General features: G+C 41.6%; 1 protein-coding gene across 1 annotated transcript in view; it reads right to left on the bottom strand.

Annotated features, from left to right (window-relative positions):
- The window catches only part of SLC44A5 (solute carrier family 44 member 5), a 62751-nt gene that overhangs the window by 12942 nt on the left and 23447 nt on the right, over positions 1–26362 (bottom strand). The window contains exons 4-16 of the mRNA XM_014937630.1: positions 21248–21332; positions 17911–17995; positions 15491–15619; positions 14645–14705; positions 12881–13004; positions 11432–11515; positions 8825–8937; positions 8261–8392; positions 6774–6873; positions 3992–4084; positions 2992–3079; positions 1499–1761; positions 364–458 (exon numbers count right to left, since the gene is read on the bottom strand). Coding sequence (XP_014793116.1) covers positions 364–458; positions 1499–1761; positions 2992–3079; positions 3992–4084; positions 6774–6873; positions 8261–8392; positions 8825–8937; positions 11432–11515; positions 12881–13004; positions 14645–14705; positions 15491–15619; positions 17911–17995; positions 21248–21332 — 1452 coding nt within the window. The remainder of the gene's footprint in view (positions 1–363; positions 459–1498; positions 1762–2991; positions 3080–3991; positions 4085–6773; positions 6874–8260; positions 8393–8824; positions 8938–11431; positions 11516–12880; positions 13005–14644; positions 14706–15490; positions 15620–17910; positions 17996–21247; positions 21333–26362) is intronic.

Below are 26362 nucleotides of genomic sequence, written 5' to 3'. Positions count from 1 at the left end.
CTCTTCCTTGGGAGAAGAGCCCAACTCATGAAGAGTCTTTAGAACATAGAAAGCTATTCAGAAGAAAATCTGAAAGTGTGACAAAAGCAGAAACATTTTTTTTTCTTCTAGGTATGGGCTCTCTTTCTCAACCAAATTTAGCTACATAGCTTTCAAGTAGATCAGACCCACATCCCATAGGAACTTTGCATTAAGTTCCCAAGGACATAGACTCAGTTTGAGTAAATCAGCACAAATTCACTGGCTTCAAATGGAACTACAATGGCTAAAAATAATGTGGAATTAATCTTTCTTCATTGCTGAAGAAACATCTTGGGAAAGTAAGGAAGTCTTAATAACCTAGAGCAGATCCATAAATCTCACCTTTCAGTTTGTGATCCAAGTACTCCAGTATTACTCTAATAAGCTGGACAATTGCAAGAATTAAGGCTCCAAATGCCAGCGAACCTGTATGATAGCTAAAACAAAATAAATGACTGTTATGTTGTGCATATGTGTGTATGTACAATTATATGTGTATGCGCATGTTTGTATGTATATATATAAATAAAATTATAACTGGAGGAAGGTCCATTAGTGGGAATTACACATACTAAAGGATCTTCATCCTGATCCACCAGAGAGGACAGGATGAAGCCTCTGGTGATGGTCTGAGTGCTGTGTGCGTCTCAGTCAGTGTGTGGCCAGCTATGTATGTATGTGCTCTATACATGTATTTGGGTGCGTATGCCTCCGGGAATACCTGCTCGGCCTTGTAATGGGTTGGGCTTGGGGCCATGGAGCCGCAGCAGCCTTGCCGCTATCAGGCTACAGGATTCAGCCTCCCCCTAACACCTACATTTTCCTGATTGTACTGGGTTTTGATGGAACAGAGTTAGTTTTCTTCATAGTAGCCAGTATGGGTCTATGATCTGCGTGTGTGACCAAAACAGTGTTGGTAACACAATGCTGTTTTAGCTGCTGCCAAGCGGTGCTTGCACAGCACCCAGGCTTTTTCTGCTCCTCACCCCACCAGCGATGGGCTGGGGGACACCAGGAGCTGACCCCAGCTGGCCAAAGGGATGTCCCACACCATATGGTGTCCTGCTCAGCAACAACAGCTGGGGTGGAGGAGGAGGAAGAGGAACACTTTGGGAGGGATGGCGTTTGGCTTCCCAAGTCACCATCAGGCGCGATGGAGCCCGGCTGTCCTGGGGACAGCTGACCACTCGCCTGCCATGGGGAGCAGGGAATGAATTCCTTGTTGTGCTTTGCTGGCGCACACAGCTTTGCTTTACCCGTGGAACTGTCTTTATCTCAGCCCACGTGTTTTCACACTCTCACCCTCCTGATTCGCTCCCCATCCCACAAGCGGCCAGGTGGGCCTCGGCTGCCAGCCAGGGATCACCACACCCTGACTAATCCTTCTCATTTGATACTGCAGGTCTGGCTTCCCTAGATGTAAAACGAGCATCTGATGGATAGGTGACCAGGCTCCCATCCAGCTCCACCATCTTACCGTATTGCTCGTCCGAAGGAGGAAAAGAGCGGCCACAGTGGAATATCGGCTGGTTTTCGAGAGGCCCAGTAATAGGAGGCAAAGGCACCGGCGAGGGTACACTGACCCAGCGCAATCGCAAAGTTCACCAGCCATAGAAAGACAAAGGCGTTGGCTAACTGGAAGATGAAGATGTACTTATGGTACAGGCTTTCTCCTCCGTAAAAAGCAAAAGTACACTGAGCACCTGGACACAATTTAGTCACGTTGGTTTTGTTAAAAGTCTGTATAGAAAGAAAAATAAGCAACACAATGATAAGCAATGAATTCTGCATATACAGTCTCTGAAGTTTAGCAGCTTAATACAAATAACATAATTCTGCTTGATGTTTTCGTTAGCTCATGTGACGCTCCACTCCAATGCTATATAACCTGTTCACTATTTAAGGATTCACATTGATGTCTTATGCAGGTGCGTAACTTACGCAGTTAGCAAACAGGATTATTCACCACATGCCTCAAACCTACATAAACGGAATCTGAATTTCAGCAGTCTACTTTTAAGACACATAAATGCTTCAGTTTCATTAAAGACAATCTGATCACAAAAAAATAATAATAATTATTTACTTGAAAACCAGAGCCAAATCTGCGGTTTGGATAAATCACCACCACTGAATTGAAATCAACTGAACTATGCCATTTTATACAAGCTGTGGATGTGGTCACAATTTCCCTTACCTATCTCAGAGTATTAAAACAGGAGTAGTCTCTACATTGAATTACTTTTCCCTGTTTCTATTGTTCAAGTATTTGCTTAGTTTGGTTATGAAATAAAACCAGTCAATTTCTAATCCCTTTCCTTTTTAGTGTTCAGACATCAGCAGGGTGGGGAATTGTTTGGGATATACATAACCACAGCAGTACATCGAAATTTAAACACCTGAAAATAACCCTGATATAACATGTGATAAGTATTTCTACTTTAAAAGAATACTTAAATTTAACCCTAGAGTCAAGTCAAAACATTTGACTGAAGACAAAACAAAACAAAAGACAAATATTTTTGGACCTTCCTAAAGGTCATTTCTGTGCCAAAAGAACCTAAATATTCAGGTAAACTTCTGCTTCAAAACACAGCTGGTTCTTGGGCAAATGTGAGGCACAGCTTTCAAAGTCTTCCATCGCCTTTTGAGGACCATGAAATAGAATCCTCATGGATTCAAGAACACCTTTCCAAATAAACCTGTATTTCTATGTCTTCTTGTCTCACCCTGTAACTTAGAACACTTATTATTTACCTGCCTCACAAGACAGCTTAGCAGAAAAAATAGTTTATGTCTGTAAACTGCTTTGAACAAAGAAGTATTATCTGAACTCTATGTACTATTTTCAGATTCAATATAAGGAATCATTACTTGAAATATGCACATTTTCTACTGGCATTTCATTTAATAGTGATTAATAAAATGCAATTAGTACAGCTGTCACTATAGGTAAATAGTTACACTTACCTCTGGGTCACAAGTCAGGTTTGCATACTTGCACAGTGTTTGATTAGCCATTACTTTATACACAGGTTCTCCTGATGTAGCCAGAAAACTGGATTAATTATTTTAAGGAGGAATCACAGAACTGTAGGCTTTGAGCAGTGGCGTAACCACCAGCTCTAAAGAACTCCTGCAGATAGCAGGAAGACTGCTCTTGCTACGCAGAGGTGTATATGAAGGGCTGACAGACAAGACTGAATGTTCTCGTTACTTTGAGAACTGAGGCAAACTCCACCCCAGAGCTGTGATAATCCCTGATCAGAATGTGCAAAACCTTGAAAGCGGACTCAATCTCTCCTGCACATCCACCTTCGACAAGGCAGATGGTGCAGTAGTTCTTTGACTGATCATATTTTGGTGGAAGTAGACACAGAGCATAAATTAACATTGTCCTAAACAGCAACTACCGACCCTCTTTGAGGGTCTTGTGAAAGAACAATTTGTTTTCAAAAAGCAATTTTCCCCTTCTCCATCCCTTGCCAAACCCTAGCTGTTCCAGGAACAGAGATAGAGTGGTGGCTGTTAGGCCATTTAGTGAGGACTCAGGGCACTGTATGTTCTCTCACACCTTTCCTATATTTTCTGAACTAAACACACCTGGAGCGAGCCCACCCACCCCCATTCACACCAGGCCTACAGAGTACGTGGCACATTGAAGGCCACATTCACTCTTTGCTGAGTACCTTTTTTACCCCTTAAAGTCAACCTTATTTAGTACTCAAGGCCTTGTATGATCCCCCTGCCTTGGTGTAAATTTTAGGGCAATTTAGAGAAATTAAACTCACTGTCTGGTTTGTACATGCCATGCACACGTGCAGTGAGGAAGCGCGCCTCAGTGTGGCATATCCTGAGCAACCCAACAGTCCTCTTAATGCTGGTTTGATTAAGGTGAAATAGCAGAGAATTATCCATTCTCACAGGCAGAAGACTGCTCCCCCAGAGACACACACGGACAAAAGGATACACAGCTGTCACAGCCCAGTAGGAAATACAAATGGCAATGAGTATGAAGGTGACGATCGGGTAGAACAATGTAGACATTATATAGCCAATAGCCCTATGAAAGAAACAAAATATATCAGTAAGCTACAGCAATTTCAACAACAAGCTTTTTAACAGTTCTCTTCTAGCATCATCCTCTCTGAGCTACTTGTTCACAGTGGTACCACAGTCTAGTGCTGGGATCTCAGAATACTGTAGGTTCTTTCCTCAAATGTCTTCATGTCTTCGCTTTGTCATGTCTTCACTACCACTCCACTTTTATTGGCAGCACTACGGTCAACTTTATCAATTCACCATGTTCAAGCCTGTCTTCTACTTTCTCCTTCTCCATTACTGCTTCAGAGATCCAGCTCTTTCCAGGTCACAAACCCATTTCAATCACATCTTGCTGACTGCTGCAAACATCACCCTGTATTTCCTCATCCCGTTCTGCTCAATTCCTAAGCCCTTCCTTCAGCTCTTGCTCACCTCAAATCACCTCTTGCCAATTTGTATTTGAGGGCTCTGTTCCCAGCCCCTTTCCTGCTTTAGGTAGTAACTATTCTGGGGCAGGGATATTCCATTCAGCTTTTCTTTGTAATGCCAGGATGCACTAACTCCTCTTGCACATGCCATAAAGGAGCGGTGCTCACCTTTGCTGCTGGCAGGCAGAATGAATAATGCCCTTTCGCTGCCAACAGCTTAGAGAGCTCCTTTTAACACCAAGGCTGATGTTTTAGAGGCTGACATTCTACTAACGCTTCCTGTGGCTGGAATGCAATTAGTGAGCAGGAGCTGGAGTGCGGGGACTGCTCTGTAGGATGGTGAGCTGGCCCAGCCCCTCTGGGAAACAGCTGCAGCGGTGCCAGAGGAGAGCTCCTCCGGCCGGGAGTCCCTCGGGGTGCGATCAGAGAGCCCATGTTCTGTTCACTGAAGCTTACAGGTTCTCTTTACGCTCCTCTCTTCTGCCTCTTCACGTTACACTAAGTTTTATTTCCAGTGACCATGTAAAGCTTATTTCACACCTTTTTCTCTCTTATTATTTCTTATAGTATTTCTCCTATGACTTGTTGCACTTCTGCTGCTATTTGTTTTATAGAAGGCAGTTTCCAGAACGTAAAAGGAGACAAATTTACTCAGTAAATGCTGGGGGAATGCAAGGGAACTGTCCTGCACAAACAAGAGGAGAAGAGCAACACATCAGTCTCTGTCCGAGTAAAAGTCCACAGAGAAGAGCCACACAAGAGGACACAGCCTTATGCTGCCTGAGAAATGACCACCATGTATGAGCAGTGCTCAGCAGGTAGTGGTGGGCCTTAGTTAACACAAAGACCACAGACACTCCAACAAACTGAGCGACAACTGTTAATTGTTCCTAACTATGGATTTCAACTCAATTATTAGCCTTATAATTGTAATATTTTTGAAAGAGCAGTAAAAGATATTGAAAAATGTAATTTGATATCCAGTCATCAGCAGCTTAGCTTTCATATTCCTGAATTCGGAGCACAGTCTGTTAGGTTTACAGTAATGACATAGCGTTTCACCTCATGCATTATGCATGACAGTAAAAACATCAGCCTCGAGTGTCCTTTCCAGGCTGCTGAAAAACTGCAGAATGTTATTACTTCTCAGCAGGAAGTTTATGAACTTTCTGAAATCCTTCTACCTGTCAAGGCTGCGAACAGAAGTGTAGCAGAGTGTTTAATGTGTTCCTGGATTTTAATGAACAGGAATTAAAGAGTATAATTTAGTGCTGCCAAAATTAATTGCAATGCTCTAATTGCACAGTAGCATAACACAGGAAACAGGTACCTGGCTGAATGCAGAACTTCAATATTTCTTAATTCATTACAAAAATCCCAAATCCTGATTCCTGAGAACCACAATGTCAACAGAGATGGCAGAAAACTACAAGCACGTGCACACAGATGAAGTCAGAGCTAACTCCATGTGCTCCAACAGAGCTCTACTTCCAAGGCTGGTGAGGCCTTGGCCTATTCGCAACAAAATCCAAGGGCCTGGTGTCTTAAGTACATTTCTCCTTTGTTATATTCGCATTTTTTAAAACAAGAACTCTTAGCACTGTGTAAAACAGGAAACACTGTGAACAAGTCTATGCAGATTTCAGCAAATGCAAAATGAAGAGGTCTCCTGGGCCTTCAAGTCTCACATCCTGCTCTGCTTTCTTCTTTACTCAGAGCTGAAGAAAGTCTCTTGGACTGCGCCTCATCACAATGTCTGATCATGGAAGTCTTCCTTTCTCTCTGCAGATTTATGCATGACCACACAAAAGTTTGATTGGAGCCAGAAGAATCCAGTCTTTCATCAACAAAAGCCACAGCCCAAACACCACCAGTCCTCTACTACTAGTATGTCACTCCTGAGACAAGGCCATGGCAGAGCCAAGCTGGCAGCTCCCAGTCCCGGGCTCCTGGCGACAGTGCACCACACTTGGCATTTCTGCCGATGCACCTCCTTGCACTGAGGGTACACGTACCACTGAGGGTACACGAGTATGTGCTCTTCAGGCAGGGAGCTGAGAGAGAAGAAATGTCTGACTGCAAAAGAGGAAGCTCTTACAAGCACAGCCTCATCAGCACAGAACTGGCTCTCCTTTTACTACCTGTTTGGCTCAACAAATCCAGTGTTGTACATCAACCCCCCGCTTTCTGCCCTTGGTAGTGCAAGATGAAGCTCAAGAAGCAGGTACCCTAGAGATCACATAATAAAATTCAAAATATATTCAAATCAGACAAACATACCTACTACCTTCCTTCAACAGTGCAATAGCAATCCGGATCCGATTCCTTAGGAAGATCAGCATCAGTATAATTATGACCTCAACAATACAAAGTAGTATCACTGAAAACAAACCAACAAAACCAGTTAGATTTACCAAGAAATGAACCAATACGCTGCCTCTGTAAATTGTTTTGTTTTTTTTTCCTTGTATTTTACACTATTGTTCATGAACTCCATAAAATTCCCTGCTAGAGCAGTTCTTTCTTTCTCTCACTGCACTTGCCAATCTTCAATCCCATTTCACAGATTTGTAAAATGCAGTGCAGGGAAGTTCTACATGCAGAGTTAGTCAGAATGGATAGGACCCTGACATTAGCATTTATAATTTATAAGAAAGATGGAACATACCATTCTCAGACAAAGACAATAATTTACTTAAATGTGACTGTAGTATTTGGCCTGTAGTATTTACTTAAACGCAATTGTAGTATTGTAAGTTCACCCTAAACAAATTCTGCTTTGCATAAACAAGCATTCTGCATGTTTATACCCTAACGCTGCTAATCTGTAGTATTTAGAGACAATAGAATAAATAAAAAGGTGGTGAAGAGTCAACTTTTTCAAGAAGAGTGCATTTTTCTGATTAATATATTATTCTAACATTTAGGTGTACTTAAATCAATAGGTTTGTTTGAGTATTAACCTGGCATGAGCTCCTTTCACCTCATTTGAGTTAAAAAACAGGCTAAGATAGGACATGTTTGGACAAATTATTTTCACTTTCCAGCTATGCTGCTGGAATCATACAAACTTTTATCTCAGCATGGTGCTCAGAAAGCTGAGCGCACCATGTCCCAGAACATTTTCTCCCTTACTTACGAGCAGTGTTGGAATCATAACCCAGACCTGGTTTAAAGAGTCTGCTTCAGGCCGAGTTCTGTTCAAAATCTACTTCTGCAGTAGAAAGTAAATATATTATCTGGATTCCATCTAGAGAAGACAGTCTTTAATGCCTGAAGCACATCTCCTCTGACTCTGAGGCAGATCCATTAATTCCAGGTGCTCCAAACGGTCAGACAGCATTTAAACCAGCCCCACCGCTGTGGAAGGCTGCACACAGCAGGACGTGTCTCCTCCGGCTGCAACCAAGAGGTTTTGCAGAGGGAGACAGAAGGGGTAATATCCCTAAGCCTTGGCTTCTCTGGAGGTTTGCAAAGGGACATGGGAACTGTGTTCTGGTCCCACAGCTTAGATGGAGTCTCAGAATCCAGACCTAGACAGTCACAGATGATGTTAAATTGCGATCCCAAGTATTACCAGTACCCCAACCCATCACAACTGCAGGTGGCAAGTGACTGCTGTAGTGCTCAGAGCCACAGACAAAGTTTTGTTACATGCATTTCAGCACCTGTTTTTGATATGGTTCCCCATGGAGGAATACATAATCAGGTTGCTTTAAAGTTGGTGTCATGTTGGTTGGCAGATACCAAGTTTAACAGGTACTTACTAAATGCTAACCACGTTTGCCTCAGTTGCAGGTAAACTCTGAAGTCTGTCTGGAATCCAATATCATAAACAGTGAGGTCAGATCCAGGTATTCCTTTAAGATGATCATACTCCCAGTAACAATGCCAGATGCCTTTTAAAAAACAAACAATAATCACCAGCGTTTCTGAAGAGTGCCAAGGCAAGTTTTTTTTAAAAAAAAGTCTTTTACAAGCCAAGAGTTTTTTCCCCAGCATGTCAGGTAAGCAAAGACCAAAAATGCATTACTGTGAGAGTAATCAACTTTAACATCACATATACAGAGAAGAACTACCAGTACAAGTGAATACAGACTAAGAATACTGCAGGTAGATAATTCAGCTTACTACTTACTCGGGCTAAGTATCAGCACAGATGGATTCTTACTAAATTTTGCTGCCATTTACGCCCTTCTCACTTAACTGTGTCTAAAACTAGGCATTAATTCCCCCAGCTGTACCATTTAATTGATGTAATTACTGATTTTCTTTGCCCAAACTTAAGCAATAAGGAAAAATAGCCACAGAGGCTGGAAGATTACACCTACCGTAACCTATAATTCCAATCACACCAAAGATGAAAATCCAGAAGAGAACCCCAGCCGTGAACCTCAATAACACAAGGAAGAGCAGACTCACAATCATTGCAATGAACAGCCCACTAGAAAGATAAAAAACAGAAACACAGGGAAAATAAGTGTGAAAATCTTCACTTTCTCGCATGCCTATTACTCCAAATGAGGGTCACTTCATCTCACATAAGAGAGTCATTTGTAAAAACGTAGTTCAGAATCTTCCCCATGAATAGATCCTCATGGCTATTATCTACTCTTACAAACAAACAGCTTATATATGATGATCTCGCAGTGCAGGGGCAGAAGCGTTTGCATACACTGGGTTCTCGGGTTCAAGGGGACCCATACAATGCCTTCGTGATCATTTCCAGCAGCCAAACAACTCACTGCCTCTTCCAGCCCATGGCCAGAAAAGTCTGCAGGCCAGAAAGTTAAACTGGAAGTATACCTGTATAAGGGGAGGCTGCTGTTCTGTGTCCTCCATCAAAAATCCCTACTTGCAAAGAAACAATGTTAGTAAAGTAACATTCTAGGATCTTTCCTAGGAAGAAGGAATAAAATCTAGGAGGAAAACCAGTGACTCCGTCAGAAGAGGTCTCAATGGGGTCCCTAGTAAAGACATGTACAGAGTGTCTCTTCTTTATCCAGTCTCTGGTTATCGGTGTTTTCACTTCACTCCCAGCAAGTAAGTCAGAAAGGAAAAAATGACTGCAAAAGGCCTTTGTACTCAGTGAGGCTTTCTAAAGCAATGTGAATAAAGTAATGTGAATAATAAACCCATCCAACAAACATCCAGCTCAGACGCTTCACAGAACATTTAATTTCTCATTATTTTGTATTAGTACAGGCTCAAAAAAATTTAAAACCTCTTCTTGCCTGTGTTCAGTAACTTCTCTTCTGAACATTCCCATCTTATTTAGCCAGTTACCAAAGATAAAAAATGGGTCAGCCTGACCATGAAGAACCGAAACCAGATGTTTTCGGCAAACTAAGCCAGATGGGCAGAGGGACAAGAAAAAGAACATCAGCCTATTTAGTTAAACCTTTGTAAGCTGGTCTTAAATTCTAGCCCTTTAAAGGTTTCCCAGTATGATGTATTTTCCTTTTCTGAATGCCTTGTTTGAAATTCAGAATGTATTCCTCAAAAAGAAGCTGTAGTTTTGGAGTTTATCACTCTAACATGCTAACATGTTAGTTACCAATCAGTTACCTTTATCTAAAGTTATCCTAGTCCTAGTAACACCAAAACTGAGTACCTTATAACAACTGCCCTCAACAGACTGGGTCCCTTCAACTGAGGCTTGAAAGCAGCATTCTCTGGGGGCGTGCTAAAAAGATTAGACCAACCCCATATTTAATTTTTAATCCATCTTCCTCTCACTATCGGGCCTTCATCATCATCACCCAGGCTCTAGCACTTAAATATGTTTGTCCAGGAATCATTTGAGGTATGCTAGCATTTGTTGAAAAATCTGAAGAAAATTCTGTCCAACTACTTTAAAAGTAGCAACAATTCCTTATAAAAATCTCATGACATGTGGAAACTGGCTTCAGTATTCAGAACTTCTGTTCAAAAAATGGTCCATTTTCTCTCCAGCCTATCTGTTCAGTGATTTGAAAGAATCTGCACCATAAGCCTGATTTCAGAAGGAGATCTACGGAGAACTGAGCTTGGTGAATACTAGTGAGTTTCTTGCCGCTGGCTATTGTGAGCACAGTATCAGACTGTAAGAAAGCTGTCCTCCCACCAGTGACTGAACACCCTTAAAAGCTGACAGCTTATGTTTCTGAACTGACTAATTCTCCATATTAAGTTTATGACCCAAATTTTATGTATTTATTGATGTGGATTTGCATTCAGACTTGAATAACGTATGCTTAATATGTGCATGTTACAGGCTCTCACATGGCAAAGACTTCTGCTCCTGTTTAAATTGATCAACACCCCAGTCCACCAAAAACAATATTAATGGGCTAAGAACACACATATACTTACATGTTTGCTTCAGCAAAATAGCCTCTTTTTTTGCTACAGTGCTGCATTTTTACTAATTGGTGATTAGTGAGTATCAATTGCAAGATAAAGTTAATATTGTTCAATACTTTTTGCTCTTGATGTTGCTTTGCCTGCTGCGTTGGATTTATAGGTTTATATCAGATTTATGTATGATAATGGATTCACCTATATATTGCTAGTATAAATTTAGATATTATGAGTTTTACATATATATACTAATGACACTTAGCAACTGCACTTGGTTTGAAAGTCTCTTAAGATTTTTCAGTTTTGGAATTACCAGACAGATGGGTCCTGCAACAGAAGACAGCATCTCCTGTTTTTCTGCATGGTAGGACATCAAAAGTCTACTCCAGAACAAGTGAGACTCCCTGGATGTATGCTGTGCTATCCTCACCTCACCTACAGAACCATAAAAACATGATTATCATGTGAGGAAAGGAAATTACATTTGCTCCTTGAGTTTAAAAGTAGGATTGGTACAAATACAAGACCTATTTCTTAATTCCCTGCAAGCTCCACAGTGAATTTGGAAAAAATTAAAATATCCATGAAAATCTTACATTAAAATCCAATACCAAGAAATGGCATAGTCTTCAAAAATTTTCACTCCAACTGATCTTGCATCCAGGACACTATTGATGCCACTGAGAAAAGACAAACCAAAGAAAACGTTGCTTTGAGTAGAAAAGCAGAATTATTTAAACAGCAAATAGGCTCCGTGAAAGAATTTGAAATATCTTTGCCATTGATATGAGTATATTACCATCCTACAGCCCCAGTTCTGTAACCAAGCCAACATCAATCACAGTTACGCCAAAGAAAAAACCTGTGTACAAATGTCTACATAGCTCCTGCAAAAGCTTTTTAAGAAAGCCTTATGAGTACTAACTATCGACAGATATAATTGCTTTTTATGTCACGAGAAAGGTGTATACTATTAAAATCTGCAATGTACCAATAGCCAAACAGTTGTGACTTTAGAACTGCTAATAACAGAAGCAGTGGAGTCCCCTTCCTTGGAGATTTTCAAGACCCGCCTGGATGCAGTCCTGAGTAACATGCTCTAGCTCTAGGCAATCCTGCTTCAGCAGGGGAGTTGGACTAGATGATCTCTATGGTCCCTTCCAACTCTAAAATTCAGTGAAATTCAGTGAAATTCAGTGAAAACAGCTCAGTGAAGCAAAAGGTTGGCTTTACAGAACTGTTTTCCTGTCCTGCAAAGTGCTTGCCCGTGTTAGTATTTTCCCAAGAAGAAATGAAGGATCTTCTTATCAAAGAACAATGTAGCTGTAGATATCAGAAGAAAGGAACCTGGTAAGATGCAGGTGTCATCAGTGTCGTAAAATGCTGGAATGTGGTAGCCCTGGATTGGGAGGTAAGAAAAGGCACCCCATGCTCCAGACAGGCTGAGGACCGGCAGCAGCTGGAAAAGGGAGGCTATTGCAGCAGTTGTCTCTTACCCTGTTTGATGACCAGGCATGGAGATACTTGCTGTCCATCTGCAAGGGAGGTGCTGTCATGCACCAGAGCCCAGTACGTGGCTTTTTGACCTTTAGACATGCACTAAAACCAGGAGCTCTCCGACAAGGCAAGATGCCCCAAGTACTAGGACAGTCCATGTTAGTGGAAAGTCCATCACAGGAAGGAACAGCTGAGGCCATTGCTGGCTCGCCTGAGTCCTGCAGCATTTCATTTTGAACCTCCTTTACCTTTCTTCAATACTAATTTTTGCAAGAAAAAACAGGAAGAAGGCTTTAAAAACTGATATTAATTCTGAGACAATCAGACTGAAACTTCTGGCTCCTTGCTCATTTCTGCATACCACGGTGATGGTTTTTCCTTACTGGAACTTTGCAAGTGCCCAGGGACAGAGAGACCATTTACCAGCAGGTCCTGCCTGCGTACCCTCAGCCATTTGCTACAACAGATTCTGATTATTTTTTCAGTTCCTAATTTATTTCATAATCTCAGAATCCAACAAATGAGCACTGAAGAAGGATAAAACATACTTTGCAGCTTCCCTGAGATCAGTTACATTTCTTGTTTTTCCTCTTCCATCTCTGAACGTAGTCTGATTTGCCACGGTTAGCACACCATTCTTTGTGGAGAAGTCTGGGAAGCATCTCTTAAGAACTATTCAAAATATCAAAACAAAACATGCATGTTACATTTCATGTCAAGCTCCACTTTCATCACTTGTCTTTTGTAACATATTTAAATCACTTCAGATTGACAGTCAATTGTTTTTCACCTGTTTATCTAATGATATGTTGACTTTGACAAGTCTTGGAAGAGTCTTTATATTCAAGATCATTATTTTTATGCTCTGGGGCTTTGTGTCTGAGCTCAGGGATGGTGGGATCATAGCTTTCACCTGGAGATTCTAGCTGCTACCAAATAACAACAGCCACATCTGTAGCAGTTTAAGAATTTGTAATAAATGCCAAACTTACTCTCTGTCAGTACCTGGGCAGTTTACAAAAAAACTGCAGCTTCTCAAATATGCCATTTCATGCTAATAATCAAACCCACCCCCAGGGACAGACTCAACATGACTGGTCATTAATGGTATTAGCACCCAAAACAAGACACAACAGCAGGTGCCAGTTCCTCATATGCCAGATGAGCTGCAGCATCAGCCACTATCACCAGATTTTCTTGGAGAGGAAGCAATGGAAAAAAGACAGAAACTATTGGTTAGACAGATGGAGGAGGAGATTATAAAAGAGAGGAAAAAGGAAAGCTATTTACGTACTCATTTATGCTGCCCTGCTCTTTGCTGCAAAAGGTCCCGTTTTTCATGCCAAAAGGAAGAGCACGTCAGTCCTCTGACACCACTGTACTTAAACTTTATATAACAATTCTGTGCTTTCCTTACCAAGTTCCAACAACTACTGATGCCAGGGTTCAATATTCAGTCTAGAACACCTGTCCCACCAATTATTCTGAGGAAATAATCAAATAACAGGTCTTTCCCTCCCTCTGTAATCTTTGCCACTTGTTGTATTGTAAAAGAAGATAATAGCTTCTTTGTAAATTATTTTCTGTCTTTTGGGTCAGTACATCAGTTTTTCATACAAATTCTTAATTTTTTTTTTTAAATTTAATCCATATTTTCTCTTTTTTGATAACCCGTCCCTGGTTTACATGATGTCTATTTTAAAGCATGGGAAATTAAACTGCAATTTCTGATTTGCATGAGCTTCCGGGTAAGTGACAGACACTCTTGACGTTACACTTCTGCAGCTGAGATCAGCTCTGAGACCTGTGGTTATCTGCTCTGAAATACCTGCTGACCACAGTGACAGAAACACTTTTTGGCCCCTAAATTCCTCTGTACACTCTGTACAGCCAGTGCTGCAACTGGAACGTCAGCTGGGTTGTAACTGGGCTCAGGCATCACCTGAACGTCAGCATCTGGCCACAGGGTCCTCCCTCCCGTCCTAGCATCTCCCTGACACCAATGGGGCTGCCCACTCCCATGTTTTGGGAGGCACAATTTCAGCTGCAAACCTTTTGTTATCAGTGATGACTCAAGAGCAAGAAAGAGGTCAGCTTGACTCAATCACATGCTGAACGTTCACAGATGGCAGTTAGAAAAAATAATAACAAATCTTTACACTTTCAAACTGTTTAAAATTGAATGGACATCACTGTCAGATAACAGACAGCTCCTAGTGACCTTACCACAAAACACTTTTCAGGCTGGAGTTGTGCTTTAATGTGAACGCTTATAATCTGCTAAGATGTGTGTAAGAAGTAGAACCACTCACAAGGCCTGCTTGGAATGATCATCGAAGGACAATCTTCATCACGTAGAACTTGAGCAACAGACTAAAAAGGGGAAAAATAGGAATGCTGAATACATAGTAGAGTAACTGTGTGGTTTTTGTTTCTCACACAGTCTGAGAAAATGCCCCAAACTGGAAGTTGTAGCCTCCATGCCCGAACTTGAGTTGGTGGAGCTGCAAGATACATTCATGATGTGAGAATCCAAACTGTCATTGAGATTTGGGCAAAGACTATTCTTCTCTCCTTTTCCACTGACAAAAAAGAAAAGACTTGTTCATTAGGATCATTATCTAAGCCAGAAGTGACTGGACAACTGTTCTTGAAGGGGAATGCTCCCTTTCATCTTCTCTCTTAAGGAAGAGTAAGAATTTAACAGAATTAAAATAGCTGAATTGCAAAGTGTTTTAAAGATGAGAGAAATAACACTGTATATTTGAGTGTAAAATCAGCTACATGGAGGATAGATTGATTTTCCTAGCTAAATTACTAAGTAGCTATAGATGATTCAGGAGCCTTAAGACCTGGTCTGAGTTACTCTGCTGTGCTGCTGTGGAGCACCTCAGTACTAAAGGACACGGCTTGCCACCGTACTGCGACTGCATGGGGAGCTGCAAATATTCTTTTAAGCAAAAAGTAATAATTTAAAGAGTGCAGGAGCTGGTGTGCATACAAGACTTTCACCCCTGACTAAATCACTGTCAAACCATATATATGGGACAACTTATTATATGGTGAAATCAGAATAATTCAAAGCTTTGATGTAGATCAGTAAAATCATGAATATTACATACTGCTTGGAAAAAAAAAAAGTACTGATACATACACACCTTGCGAGGATTGTTAAAACCAGGTTTGCAGAACTGCTTGAAGTAATTCCACTGATCTGGTTTGTATCTGTAGGAAGCCTGAACATCAATGTAGGTTGCAAACCTGTCTGGGCACTTTGAGACACAAAGCTGCAAAAAGAGCAAAAAAATAGTAAAAACACACTGAGGGTAGAGAAAGATAAGGAAAGTCAGTGCAACTAAAAAGCAAGAAAAAGGCCACCTATAAAAGCACATTGTTTTATGGAATTGCCTTCAGTAATGTTCACTGCAGAATTTAGAAAGGACATATGTTTTCCTTTCGATTCCCTAATGAATACTCAAAAAAAATCTCTGATGAATACACTTTCAAAGTCTCTCCTCTTATCTGGCGTAAGAAGACACTCCCCGTGTCTTCTTAGGTTCTAAGCATTCTGGTAGACATGCAGAGCTTTCAGTCTGTTGAAAAAAAAAGTATTTTTTTGAACACCAGGAAAAAAGTCTGTTGGGTCCTTCTTTACTTCCACCAGCAGCAGTGCACACAAGCAAGGTGGAGCAGCAGCTGCCATCACAGATACACATACCTTATTTCTATTACATTTATAAGGAGAAATCTATTTTAAAAAGTCTCGTCCAGCTAAAATTGTCCCACCCTTCTACAAAATCTCTTCAGGCAAATACATCTCCACAGAAATTGTTCAAGTCAGGTCAGGTGTAAATCACCCAAAGGTAACTAAGGTCAGGGCAGAAGCTTCAAGAGGGATTTTCTAGATGAGTACTCCAGTCCTATGGACTACTCACAGCCCCAGGAACAGAGAAAGGAGAGTTTTGTCCTTGCTGGGACAGCAGGCGACCAACAAGTACACACTTCACTATAACCACAGTTTCCCATCTATGAAACAGGCAGTGAAATGTGCTGTCCATGGATGCAGTGAACTTTAACAACAATTTGCCATTCCACAATCTTACTCAAGAACCGAAGCTCTTCCCATGCCAGTTCTTGGGGTTTTTTTCTCCTGCTATTTCACACAAATGGGACAGCAATGAAAGACCGTGTCTGCAGTTCAAAGGACGAGTTATCAAACAAAGATTTTCACAAAAGACTAGGGAATTAACCATCTGCAGTAGCAAATAGCATCCAAGAACATTCTCAATTTTGGAGATATATGTCTGAAAAGAAAAAAAATAGCTGTTCTGCTCCCCCAGCTCTCCTTCAACAAGTATTTCACCTTACGTGACCGATGAGCACCTTCACCAAATCCCACACAATGACCTCAGCATTTCTAAGCAGGCTGAATTCCTCCCAAAACAGAGTCTAAGGACTGCAGGGTAACACTGCTGGTGTCTGTGTGTGGACAGATGGGGGTTCCTGAAGCAAATCTGTTGCTGATAGAAAGAGTTTCCATTCTGACACCAACAGTTCAGTGTTAAGGGGGTTCTTGCTCTTCCTTGTCAGAGATTTCCACCTCTTCAGCTGTGTCAAATAGTCCATACAGTCGCACTAACTGACAGGCCAGAAACATCTATCAAGGACAGGGATCAGGAGTAAGGGCAAGCTGGAATGGGAAACATTTTAAAATGACAATCAAATAAATACACAATTAAGATTTTGTCCTGACGCATTTGTAATCAATAAATTGGTTACCATATAACAACCCTCATTCAACTTAATACTGGACTTCACCGAATGTTGTCAACATGGCTGAGACCATCCTCCGTCACCAGCAGCTTAATTACACAGCACAATTACTTTGGCAGCAGAGCTGGATGACAGCAGTCCTGCACCTCATTCCTCTGACCTGCCCCACACCCTAAGTTGTTGCCTCCTAAGATGAACTGACATAACTGGCTGAGAAATTGTTCAACAAACCAGGTCTCATGCAAAAAAGATGAGGAGGATAATATTAACCCATACAAGTTCAGTGGCTGGGTTTATTTCACAATCTCACAAGAAGTTGCAGCACAGCTGAGGGAGTACAAATTGTGGCATAAGGCAAGAACAGGCTTTCAAGATCTTCAACTTTGAAAGTGCCACAGGATCTCACCAGGCCCAAACACTCCTGTCACTGGGGATATACACATTTTCTTGAACATGTCTAGTTTGGAAAACCCTAGACCTCAATCAAAATTATTTTCTGCACGCACTGATTACTCCTGGATAGCTGTCTGTGATGAATTCATAGGTAACAAATTGCTGTATTCAACTAAACAGATCATATTTTGTCAACTCTTATCCAAAATACACAACATGTGCATTTCTATTTATTTTTTCTGACCATTACAGGCTACAGAGACCGTGCACTATGCATTTTATCTATAAAACAAACATATTGTATTTTGAAGGATATGAACAGCAATTTTAAAATCCAAACAAATCTACATCTAGTTCTTAAGCACCATGACTAAGAAGCAGGGAAAATATTTAATCACTGTATTTCACTCACCTGTGTTGTAGGGCACTGTAGGTTTATTAACACTACGGGGCTGGCACATTTCAGAATGTTAAAGTAAAACAAAATGGTCTTGTTCCTATGGAAGTGAATATAAGATAATTAATGTTATAAATATGGGTGTATGTATATCCTACCATTCAAAAACTTATAGTATCCATCGAGATTTAAATTCTGGTTTTGTGAACAGTCATAGTGTAAACACAAGACAAAAAAAACCAAATCCCAAGCAGCCCTGAACATTCTGTGCCAAGACATCTCTGAAGCCAGAAGTATTTGAGAAGTTTTTGCCACAGCAAGGTTTTAGGCTGAAACAACCCCAGGCGCTGTTACAGGAATCTGTAGTCCTGCCTCTCTGAGGTGAGGTCTGTAAAATACCCTGCAAAAACACTGGCCCCTTTGCTTACACTGAACATTCTGTGTCTGTACGGCATGGAAAATCACCATCAGCAAATGCTGCACTGCAAAAGCTGCCTATTTTCTATTGATCAGAAGGTGGCACCAAAATCAACCAAAAGCTTTTCATGGTTGGAAAGCGAAAGCAGCACTCCAGGAAGCAGAATGACAACAGCATCTGCTAATAACGCTGATAAACCCCTTTTATGTAAAGAAGGGACTCTGCACCCTAGAATCCACACACCTGACAGCTTCTGGAACTCAGAACCTTCAGGTAGCTTTCACCTCAGCTTGGATTTGTTGAAAACGGATTACCCCAAGATCTTTGTATTAAAACATCTGGGTTTTGAAGACAGAGTAATATGCCCTTAATCTTTGCTACGTCAGAAGATTGTCAGACAGCTCTAATGAAGATGGTGTGGCAGCAGTCCTGCCCTTTTTACAGGAGACTTTGATGCCAGCTAGCCATGTCAGGACAGACAGTGTCCCCACAAGAAATAACGGTGCACTTGTCCCTCTATGGCCCGTGATGTGCAAGAGAAGACAGCACCTGGTGTCTGACCCACTGTGGCAATGAGCACAGAGGGAGAAGGACAGCATTAACAACGACATGTGCCTGGGCAAACCAGGCTGTCCCTCTGCCATCTGCTGACTTGGCACCAGCCCTGCTCCCACATCTCCCCACTGTCTCCTCCAGTCCAGAACACATCCTCTCACCTTCCACCAGCACGTGGTCTCACCTACTGCTGAATATGCCTGTGCCTTCAAAGCCACGATATAGCATCACAGCACACCCAAGCTCCCTTTGAAACTGGGATTAGCTCAGCTGCCTGACATTCTACAAGGTTGAATTGTTTTCACCAAGGTATGTTCTCCTGTGCACTGTTTAACTAAACATGCATCCTGGCAAATGCAATTCATTATCCTCAGTTGTTATTTCTTCAAATCAATAGAATAAAATTTTGGACTGAAATGTCATTGTTCAATAGTTTCTTGACAGTATTTATAATCTGTGAGCTGCTCAAGGACATTAATGAATATTTTTTTTCTTGTGTCTTAGCCCACTTGCTGAGACTGACAGTAGAAAATAAAGTTTAAACATATACATAACACAAGAAAACAGCCACCGAGAACTAGCTCTGTATTCTCTATAATGAAATTGTGTTATATTCTGTGATGACAATGTGGTCTATAGAAGGCAAAACAAGTTTAGAGGTTACAGGGAGTCACAAAGAGGCCTGAGACTCTCGTGACAACTCAAGGTAGAATTAATTTGACTGCATGGAATTCATTGGTTTGCATGAGCTGTGAGTGTTGGCTTGGGTTTTAGCTTCTCTTTTCTGCCCCTCAGTGAGATTGCTGGGAATGCCTGTGTCAAGCACAAGATTCTAACATGGAGGCTGTGATCACCTTCCAAGGAACAAGTCTCAGGCTAAGCTGCTGAGGACTTTGGAACATCGCAGTCCTGGGCTGGCCTTTTCCACCACCTACTTTCAGGATGTCTGAAACATCTGACAATGGTATCAGTGAAGGCCCAACAAGCACATCCCACACCTCCACTCCTAGGAACTAGAGGGACCTCCTGACCTACTGCCAGAAATGCTCTTGCTTCTTCAGTAAGTTGTATTATGTCTCTTTTGGCTTATATTTTTATAAGAAACTCCTCAATGTAGCAGCCTCAGTAGCTGTATTATTTTCCAGCAATCATATATATGGAGGGACATTCACGAACACAAACTGGAAACCACACTGCAAGAAATAACTAAAGGGAAGACTTGAGTAACAAAGAGAAAGCGGGAATGGAAGTGGATGATGAGGATCAGAGAGAAGCACCTGGCTACACACCACACAGTGCGTGATGTCTGAGACTCCCACTGCTTCCTACAGACCATGGAGGGGACCTAGGACAACCCGGGGGGTGAGGAAGGAGGGGTGCAGTGAGGGGAACACACACAATGCAACAACGTTTTCTTCTCATTTTTCATCTTTGGGACGTTGGACTCTCCCACAACTGCTGTGAGGAATCTTAGTTGGAGGGCGAAACAGATCTTCTTGCACTATCCAGTCTGTTTCCTCTGCAAAAAGCCTCGAGAGGATACAAAGTCCTGGCTTTGCCTCTGCTCCACTCCCTGTCTCCTGCTCCTCCCATTCTGAACTGCCCTTGGTGCAGGGGTTTCCTCATGTTTTTCTCCCAGAAAACTAAAAGGGAGAAAATGAGGGAAAAACCAAAACTACTTTTTAGATTCTGTGTCATAAAACACTTAGATTTGCAGAGAAAACATTGATGCAACATCTTTCTTTCCTGAGCTCTTATTTTTACACAGAAGTACTCTTCTGATATCAACTAATTAATTTAACTCTCACAAGTCAAAATTTAAAAAGTCTGGCAAACTGAGACAAGTAAATAGAGATGCGTGGCTGATATCCCCAAGGAAGGCATGGTTATATCTGCCTGTCTCCCAGACCACTCAACCTCCTCTCTACCGGCACTGGATATAACACCAGAAAAAAACCCAAGTTTTTCCTTATGGTCTTTTCTGTTATTTGGCACATGTTGAGAAAAACTGAGAGCCAGACTTCAATGCTTTAGGACTACTCTTATCCCAAGACGGACAGAAGAATCACTGCTATTAACTATCCAAACTTTGGCAGTCACTTTCTATGCAATTAGCGATGCGATCTTGAAGTTATATTGAGACTTTACCAAAAATACTCTCTGAATTATAAAAACAACCGCATTATAGTAATAATTTGGGTCTAGATTTGCACTGAGCAACTCATCTATTTTTGAACTTTATTTGGAGTGGACACAGTAAGAGCGTCGCCGTCTATTTAACTTCCCACAGGAACCCCAAGCAGACAAAGAGATTTGAGACCTCACATCTTATTCACAGTGTGTGAGTAATAAAGGTCTGTGAATGGATTTAGTACTCACTCATTGATGGTGTCTTTCTGACCACAGAACTGCCCATAGCTGTCAGTCGGATAAATCACTTTCCTGGGGTCGCCGTGCACCCAAGCTGCAAATATACACATCTCTTTTAACGTTTTAGTCAAGTGTACACAATTAGTAGTTGAAACAGGCCAGCATGAAAATGTATCGCCCCTAATGGACCATTTCAATCTTTGTTGATCACCACTGAAGAGTATTGATTTGTAAATTTCCTAATGAAAAACTAAAATATAAACCAAACTAAACAGAACTAAGATATGGATGAATCAGTAAGAGAGCAAGCCAGTTCACTTTTACCTTCAGGGCATGTATATCTGGCTTCTATCCAAAATATGATGTAACAGACTTTAAAAATAACAGCTATTAAGAGGGGAAAGAAGAGGAGCTAACTATGTAGACAAAGAGCACTCAGACAACCACGCTGGCCTTGAAATTAATGAGATTACCTGGGCCTGTGGCAGAAATACACAGGGTGCAACTGAATCTAATGGACTCCATTTGCACTCAGAATGGAAACAAACCCTCATTTTGTAAATGAAAACATTTCCCGACCTCTCACTTGGCAACTGCCCCATTTTTCGGTTTTTAGGGCCACACCTGGCAACTTAGGTATTAAATGCCAGCATGAACCATAGCACTGAATGGGAAGAGAGGTTTGTATTGAATTTTTAACCTTCTTTTCTCCACTTCTAAGCAGGATTTCTTCTCCAAGCCATTTTCACCTGCACCGTTATTTCTCTTTGAGGATCAAGCACACACCAGCTCCCACTATTGGTATCATTATTTCTAAGCTGTAGTGTGCAGACCTAACCAAGCTTCCTTCATGACTACCCAAAGACCAGCCTTTGAACTCTTCTGACTACTAACTGCTGATTTCACTCTGAATAATGGAAATTTGGTTTATTTTCAAGTACCACCTGAAAGTAAGATATAATGTTAGAATATGATTCCATAGCACTACCCTGAGCTGACTCCCTAAAAAGGTGTCAGGCTGCTAGAGAACCGTTAGAAAAGACCATCAATCTTTGACTTTGACTACAGGTATTACAAAGATTTTAGTCTCAACTTTCCCCCTCATGTAGTATGCACTGAATGTTACAAGCCCACTTCGCATACATTATAGGCTTTGATCTATGCAAACCACCTTGAACTTGCTTCTCTGTAATTACCCCATTTTCTCTCAACTTTGTGACACTATATTTAGTCATTTGTGAAACTGTCATTTTCCTCAAGGTCACTTTGGTAAGAATAACAACGCTTGGCAATAATGACACGCACAATAGAGACAGAACCCATGTAAGATCTCCGAGCAGCAGACTGACAATGTACTGACGTGTTCGGGACGGATGCATGGCATCTTCAGAGACTCGCAAACGGTTACAGAAAATCTGTAATGCCACCTTTCACCTGGAATGGCTCTAAGTTACCAAAATTACAAAGTTACAAGGGGAGGTCTTGCACCTGGGGAGGAATAACCCCCTGCACCAGTACAGGCTGGGGGTAACCTGCTGGAGAGCAGCTCTGAAGAAAAAGATCTGGGAGTCCTGGTGGACAACAGGATGCCCATGAGCCAGCAATGTGCCCTTGTGGCCAAGAAGGCCAATGGCATCCTGGGGTGCATCAAGAAGAGCGTGGCCAGCAGGTGGAGGGAGGTCATCCTGCCCCTCTGCCCTGCCCTAGGGAGGCCCCATCTGGAGCACTGGGTCCAGTTCTGGGCTCCCCAGTACCAGAAGGACAGGGGACTGCTGGAGAGGGGACAGCAGAGGCTACAGAGATGATGAGGGGCCCGGAGTATCTCTCTTACGAGGAGAGGCTGAGGGACTTGGGGCTTTTTAGTCTGGAGAAGAGAAGACTGAGAGGGGATCTGATCAATGCTTATAAATACTTAAAGGGAGGGTGTCAGGAGGAAGGGGCCAGTTTTTTTTCAGTGGTGCCCAGGGACAGGACAAGAGGAAATGGGCACAAACTTGAATGTAAGAAGTTCCATCTAAACATGAGGAGGAACTTCTTTCCTGTGAGAGTGGCAGAGCTCTGGAAGAGGCTGCCTAGGCAGGTGGTGGAGTCTCCTTCTCTGGAGACATTCAACCCCACCTGGACACGTTCCTGTGGGACCTGCTCTGGGTGGACCTGCTCTGGCAGGGGACTGGATTAGATGATTTCCAGAGGTCCCTTCCAGCCCCATAGCATTCTGTGATTCTGTGAAAATGAATCTGCTATTTCATTTTAGCCTGTGTTAGTTTTCCTGCATTTCAGAGTTTGTAAATGAACCGGCTGTTTGGTTTCAAACACTTTCTGAACATATTTCAGATTAACTCTGGTGTTCTGACGCTCAGAGAAAGCTAGACTGCTTCACCAGTGTCAAACCCTTTTACTTTTTTGATTTGTTAGGTCCCACTTATTTAGTTCAGTTGTGTTACTTAATAGGAACATCTGGGAGGCATCAGGTCCCTCAGAACGCCCACGGTCAGTTGGTAACTCACCCGCACACATAGCAGCAGGGACCAGAGGGCTCTCTGGCGTCTGCAATGAGTCTGTAGGTTATGCCATGTACACTTTCTTCCACCATCACTCTAACAAGAGGGAGTTTTTCTTTCTAATTTAATATGACCTTGTTTTTCATACACACAAAAGCCTGGTCCCAAATGGATCAAGCTCCTGTACAGACCTAACGACCTCTGGGGCCGTATTTGTGTGATGTTAACGACTCTAATACATTGGTGTTTTCCCAGCCCCAAAATTAGTTCAGTACATTATTAAAGGGACTATTTTTTTTGCATTTGACTATATATTTTCTTTAACACCAGCAAACCAGGAAGCAGTAGAGATAAGCCCCACCATTCAAACCACTGACGAGAAATCTGCAGCAAGACTTAGACCTGCCTTGTATAGATAATGTGGAAGTAGTCACTGTTGCCAACACCATCCCTTTCCTAAACAGCACAGCATATTAAACCTGGAATTATTTTTCACTCCTCAGACAAAATCGGGAGAAAGGAGACAAACACTGCAACACGATGTTGGTTGGGTTGGTTTTTTTTTTTTGGCGCTCTCAGTCTCATTCAGGATCTCTTCCTACGAAGGGTCCCCATGACCCCGGCTGGAATCCTTCAGCCTGTTTGGGTGGACAAACACGGCCCACAAGGGTAAAACTCAGCTCATCCAACAGGCAGAGCAGCGTATTCTCCTCACATTCCTTTCACTTTGAATACAAAGTCTGCTGAAATATTTCAAAAGACTCCCTTGGTTTCACTGGGTTTGTATCAAACCTTGGTCTCAAATTTAACCACTTATCTTTTGCAGTGTGCTGCTCAATTATTAGCAGACATTAGCAGAGCATAAACAGTGGAACACACTGCTCACTTCTAAATAGAATTTCTGTTCAGATTGTACCTTCTTTGCCATTACTGAAATGTCTAAAACTACCTCTGCTTGGCAGTAGTTGTCCTGTGTGCCCAAGGGTTCAGTCATGTTTTTAATAACACAATTAAAAAGAATCTGCTTTTGAAAAATAGATTTAGCACACTTTGTGCAATGGGATTAGCTGCTAGGTGGATGGAGGAAGATGCCTCTCAGCTAAATTCCAAAGTGAAACAAAAATAATTGGGTCTTATTTACAACATGTACATTTATTAATAAACCTAATCCTCTGTCCCCTCCTTTGCAAACTTAGAGCAGTGACAGTGAAAGAATCCATGTGATAAATACACCATTTTTCTGACCTAGTCAATGAAGAACAAATACCTAATTCAACAGTTCGGTGACTCACTATCAAGCACTAAATGAAAAGGAATCCAGACACATAAAATTTTTATTCCAGCATGCTCTGGTGTTCATACGGCTGCAGTCTGAGTGCTGGCACAAACATCTGGGCTAAAAAGGAAAATTAAAGAACAGCTGAACCATATTACACAGTTGACAGCCCTTGGCGCAGCAATGTGACGTCCTATGACACCGGTATGGCATTTTCAGGAGGCGTGCAGTTGTGTCAGTCCTTTTATTGATGTGGAGCCAACACACATGGATAGTATCAAAAATGGCTAATGCCTGTCACTAAATGTCTATCAGATGCACACCTTTTTTTTCTGTGTTCTATGGGCTATGTCAGTGGTTGTAAAGGCTGGAAAGTTCCCTGTCAAGAAGAAAATGTGATTAGAACAACGGCATCCTGTGATACTTAAAAATGAACAGCAAATCTGTTCATACTGTCTGTCTCATTCCCTCTGTGTATTTTTGAAAGGCAGCCTTTCATATCATTATCTTGCTTCCCTTAAAGGTATATTTGTAATGATTTAATGTATGGAGAAACCAACCTGCCAAATTGTTCTCAGGGCTTTTTAACACAAGCAATTTACTAATCTATTGAAACAGGTAATAGAACACATGACACAGAATTTGCAAATCCATGCTGATAACACTGGTATTGTGTAAGCATCCCTTGGAGCAATACCACAGGAGTTACTACTTGGAATTAACCTGCCCTTTGGAATGTGGAGCTCTTTTCCAAGAAAACTTATTTGCTGCCTTTTATGTGCACATTTCTGAATTAAAATAGTCTTAAATTAGGACGCTAAACATTTGTAAAGTATCACCTGGATAAGACCAGTGTCTCTGAAATAAACATGAAGAGTTAAGTCAGTTTGATGGGAAGGAAAACTACACAGAACGTTAAATGAGCACAATTAGTTAATCTGTAAAGATAAAAGAATGATAAAAAAAATAAATCATTGAATAACTATTTCTATTCAGGAGTCACTCAACAACAGCCATCACTGAAGCAGAACTAACAAAGGCCAGTATCAAAAATGGTTTGGTTTCATCTTTCAAGGAGAATTGATTACCTTTTACTCAGACTACGTTTCAGTCCCCCTGAAACATAAAACAAGCCTACTCCACTGCTACACAGGCATAGCTGAAGCCTATGTGAGATATACCTACAATACTGAGGGCAAAATTTGTCTCACATCTTCAGTCACAGCAGTTCTGCAAGGAACCTGCGTTATTGCTTACTTCTCAAGCCAAATTAAACAGGGATCCAGAGCAGTGTTCACACATTTTCAAGAAATTGTGGAAATCTACATTTCCACCCTCTCTCCTCAC

Source organism: Calidris pugnax, unplaced genomic scaffold, assembly GCF_001431845.1.
Source record: "Calidris pugnax isolate Ruff unplaced genomic scaffold, ASM143184v1 scaffold29, whole genome shotgun sequence".
NCBI classification, from domain to species: domain Eukaryota; kingdom Metazoa; phylum Chordata; class Aves; order Charadriiformes; family Scolopacidae; genus Calidris; species Calidris pugnax.
This window is presented reverse-complemented; position numbering and strand designations above follow the sequence as displayed.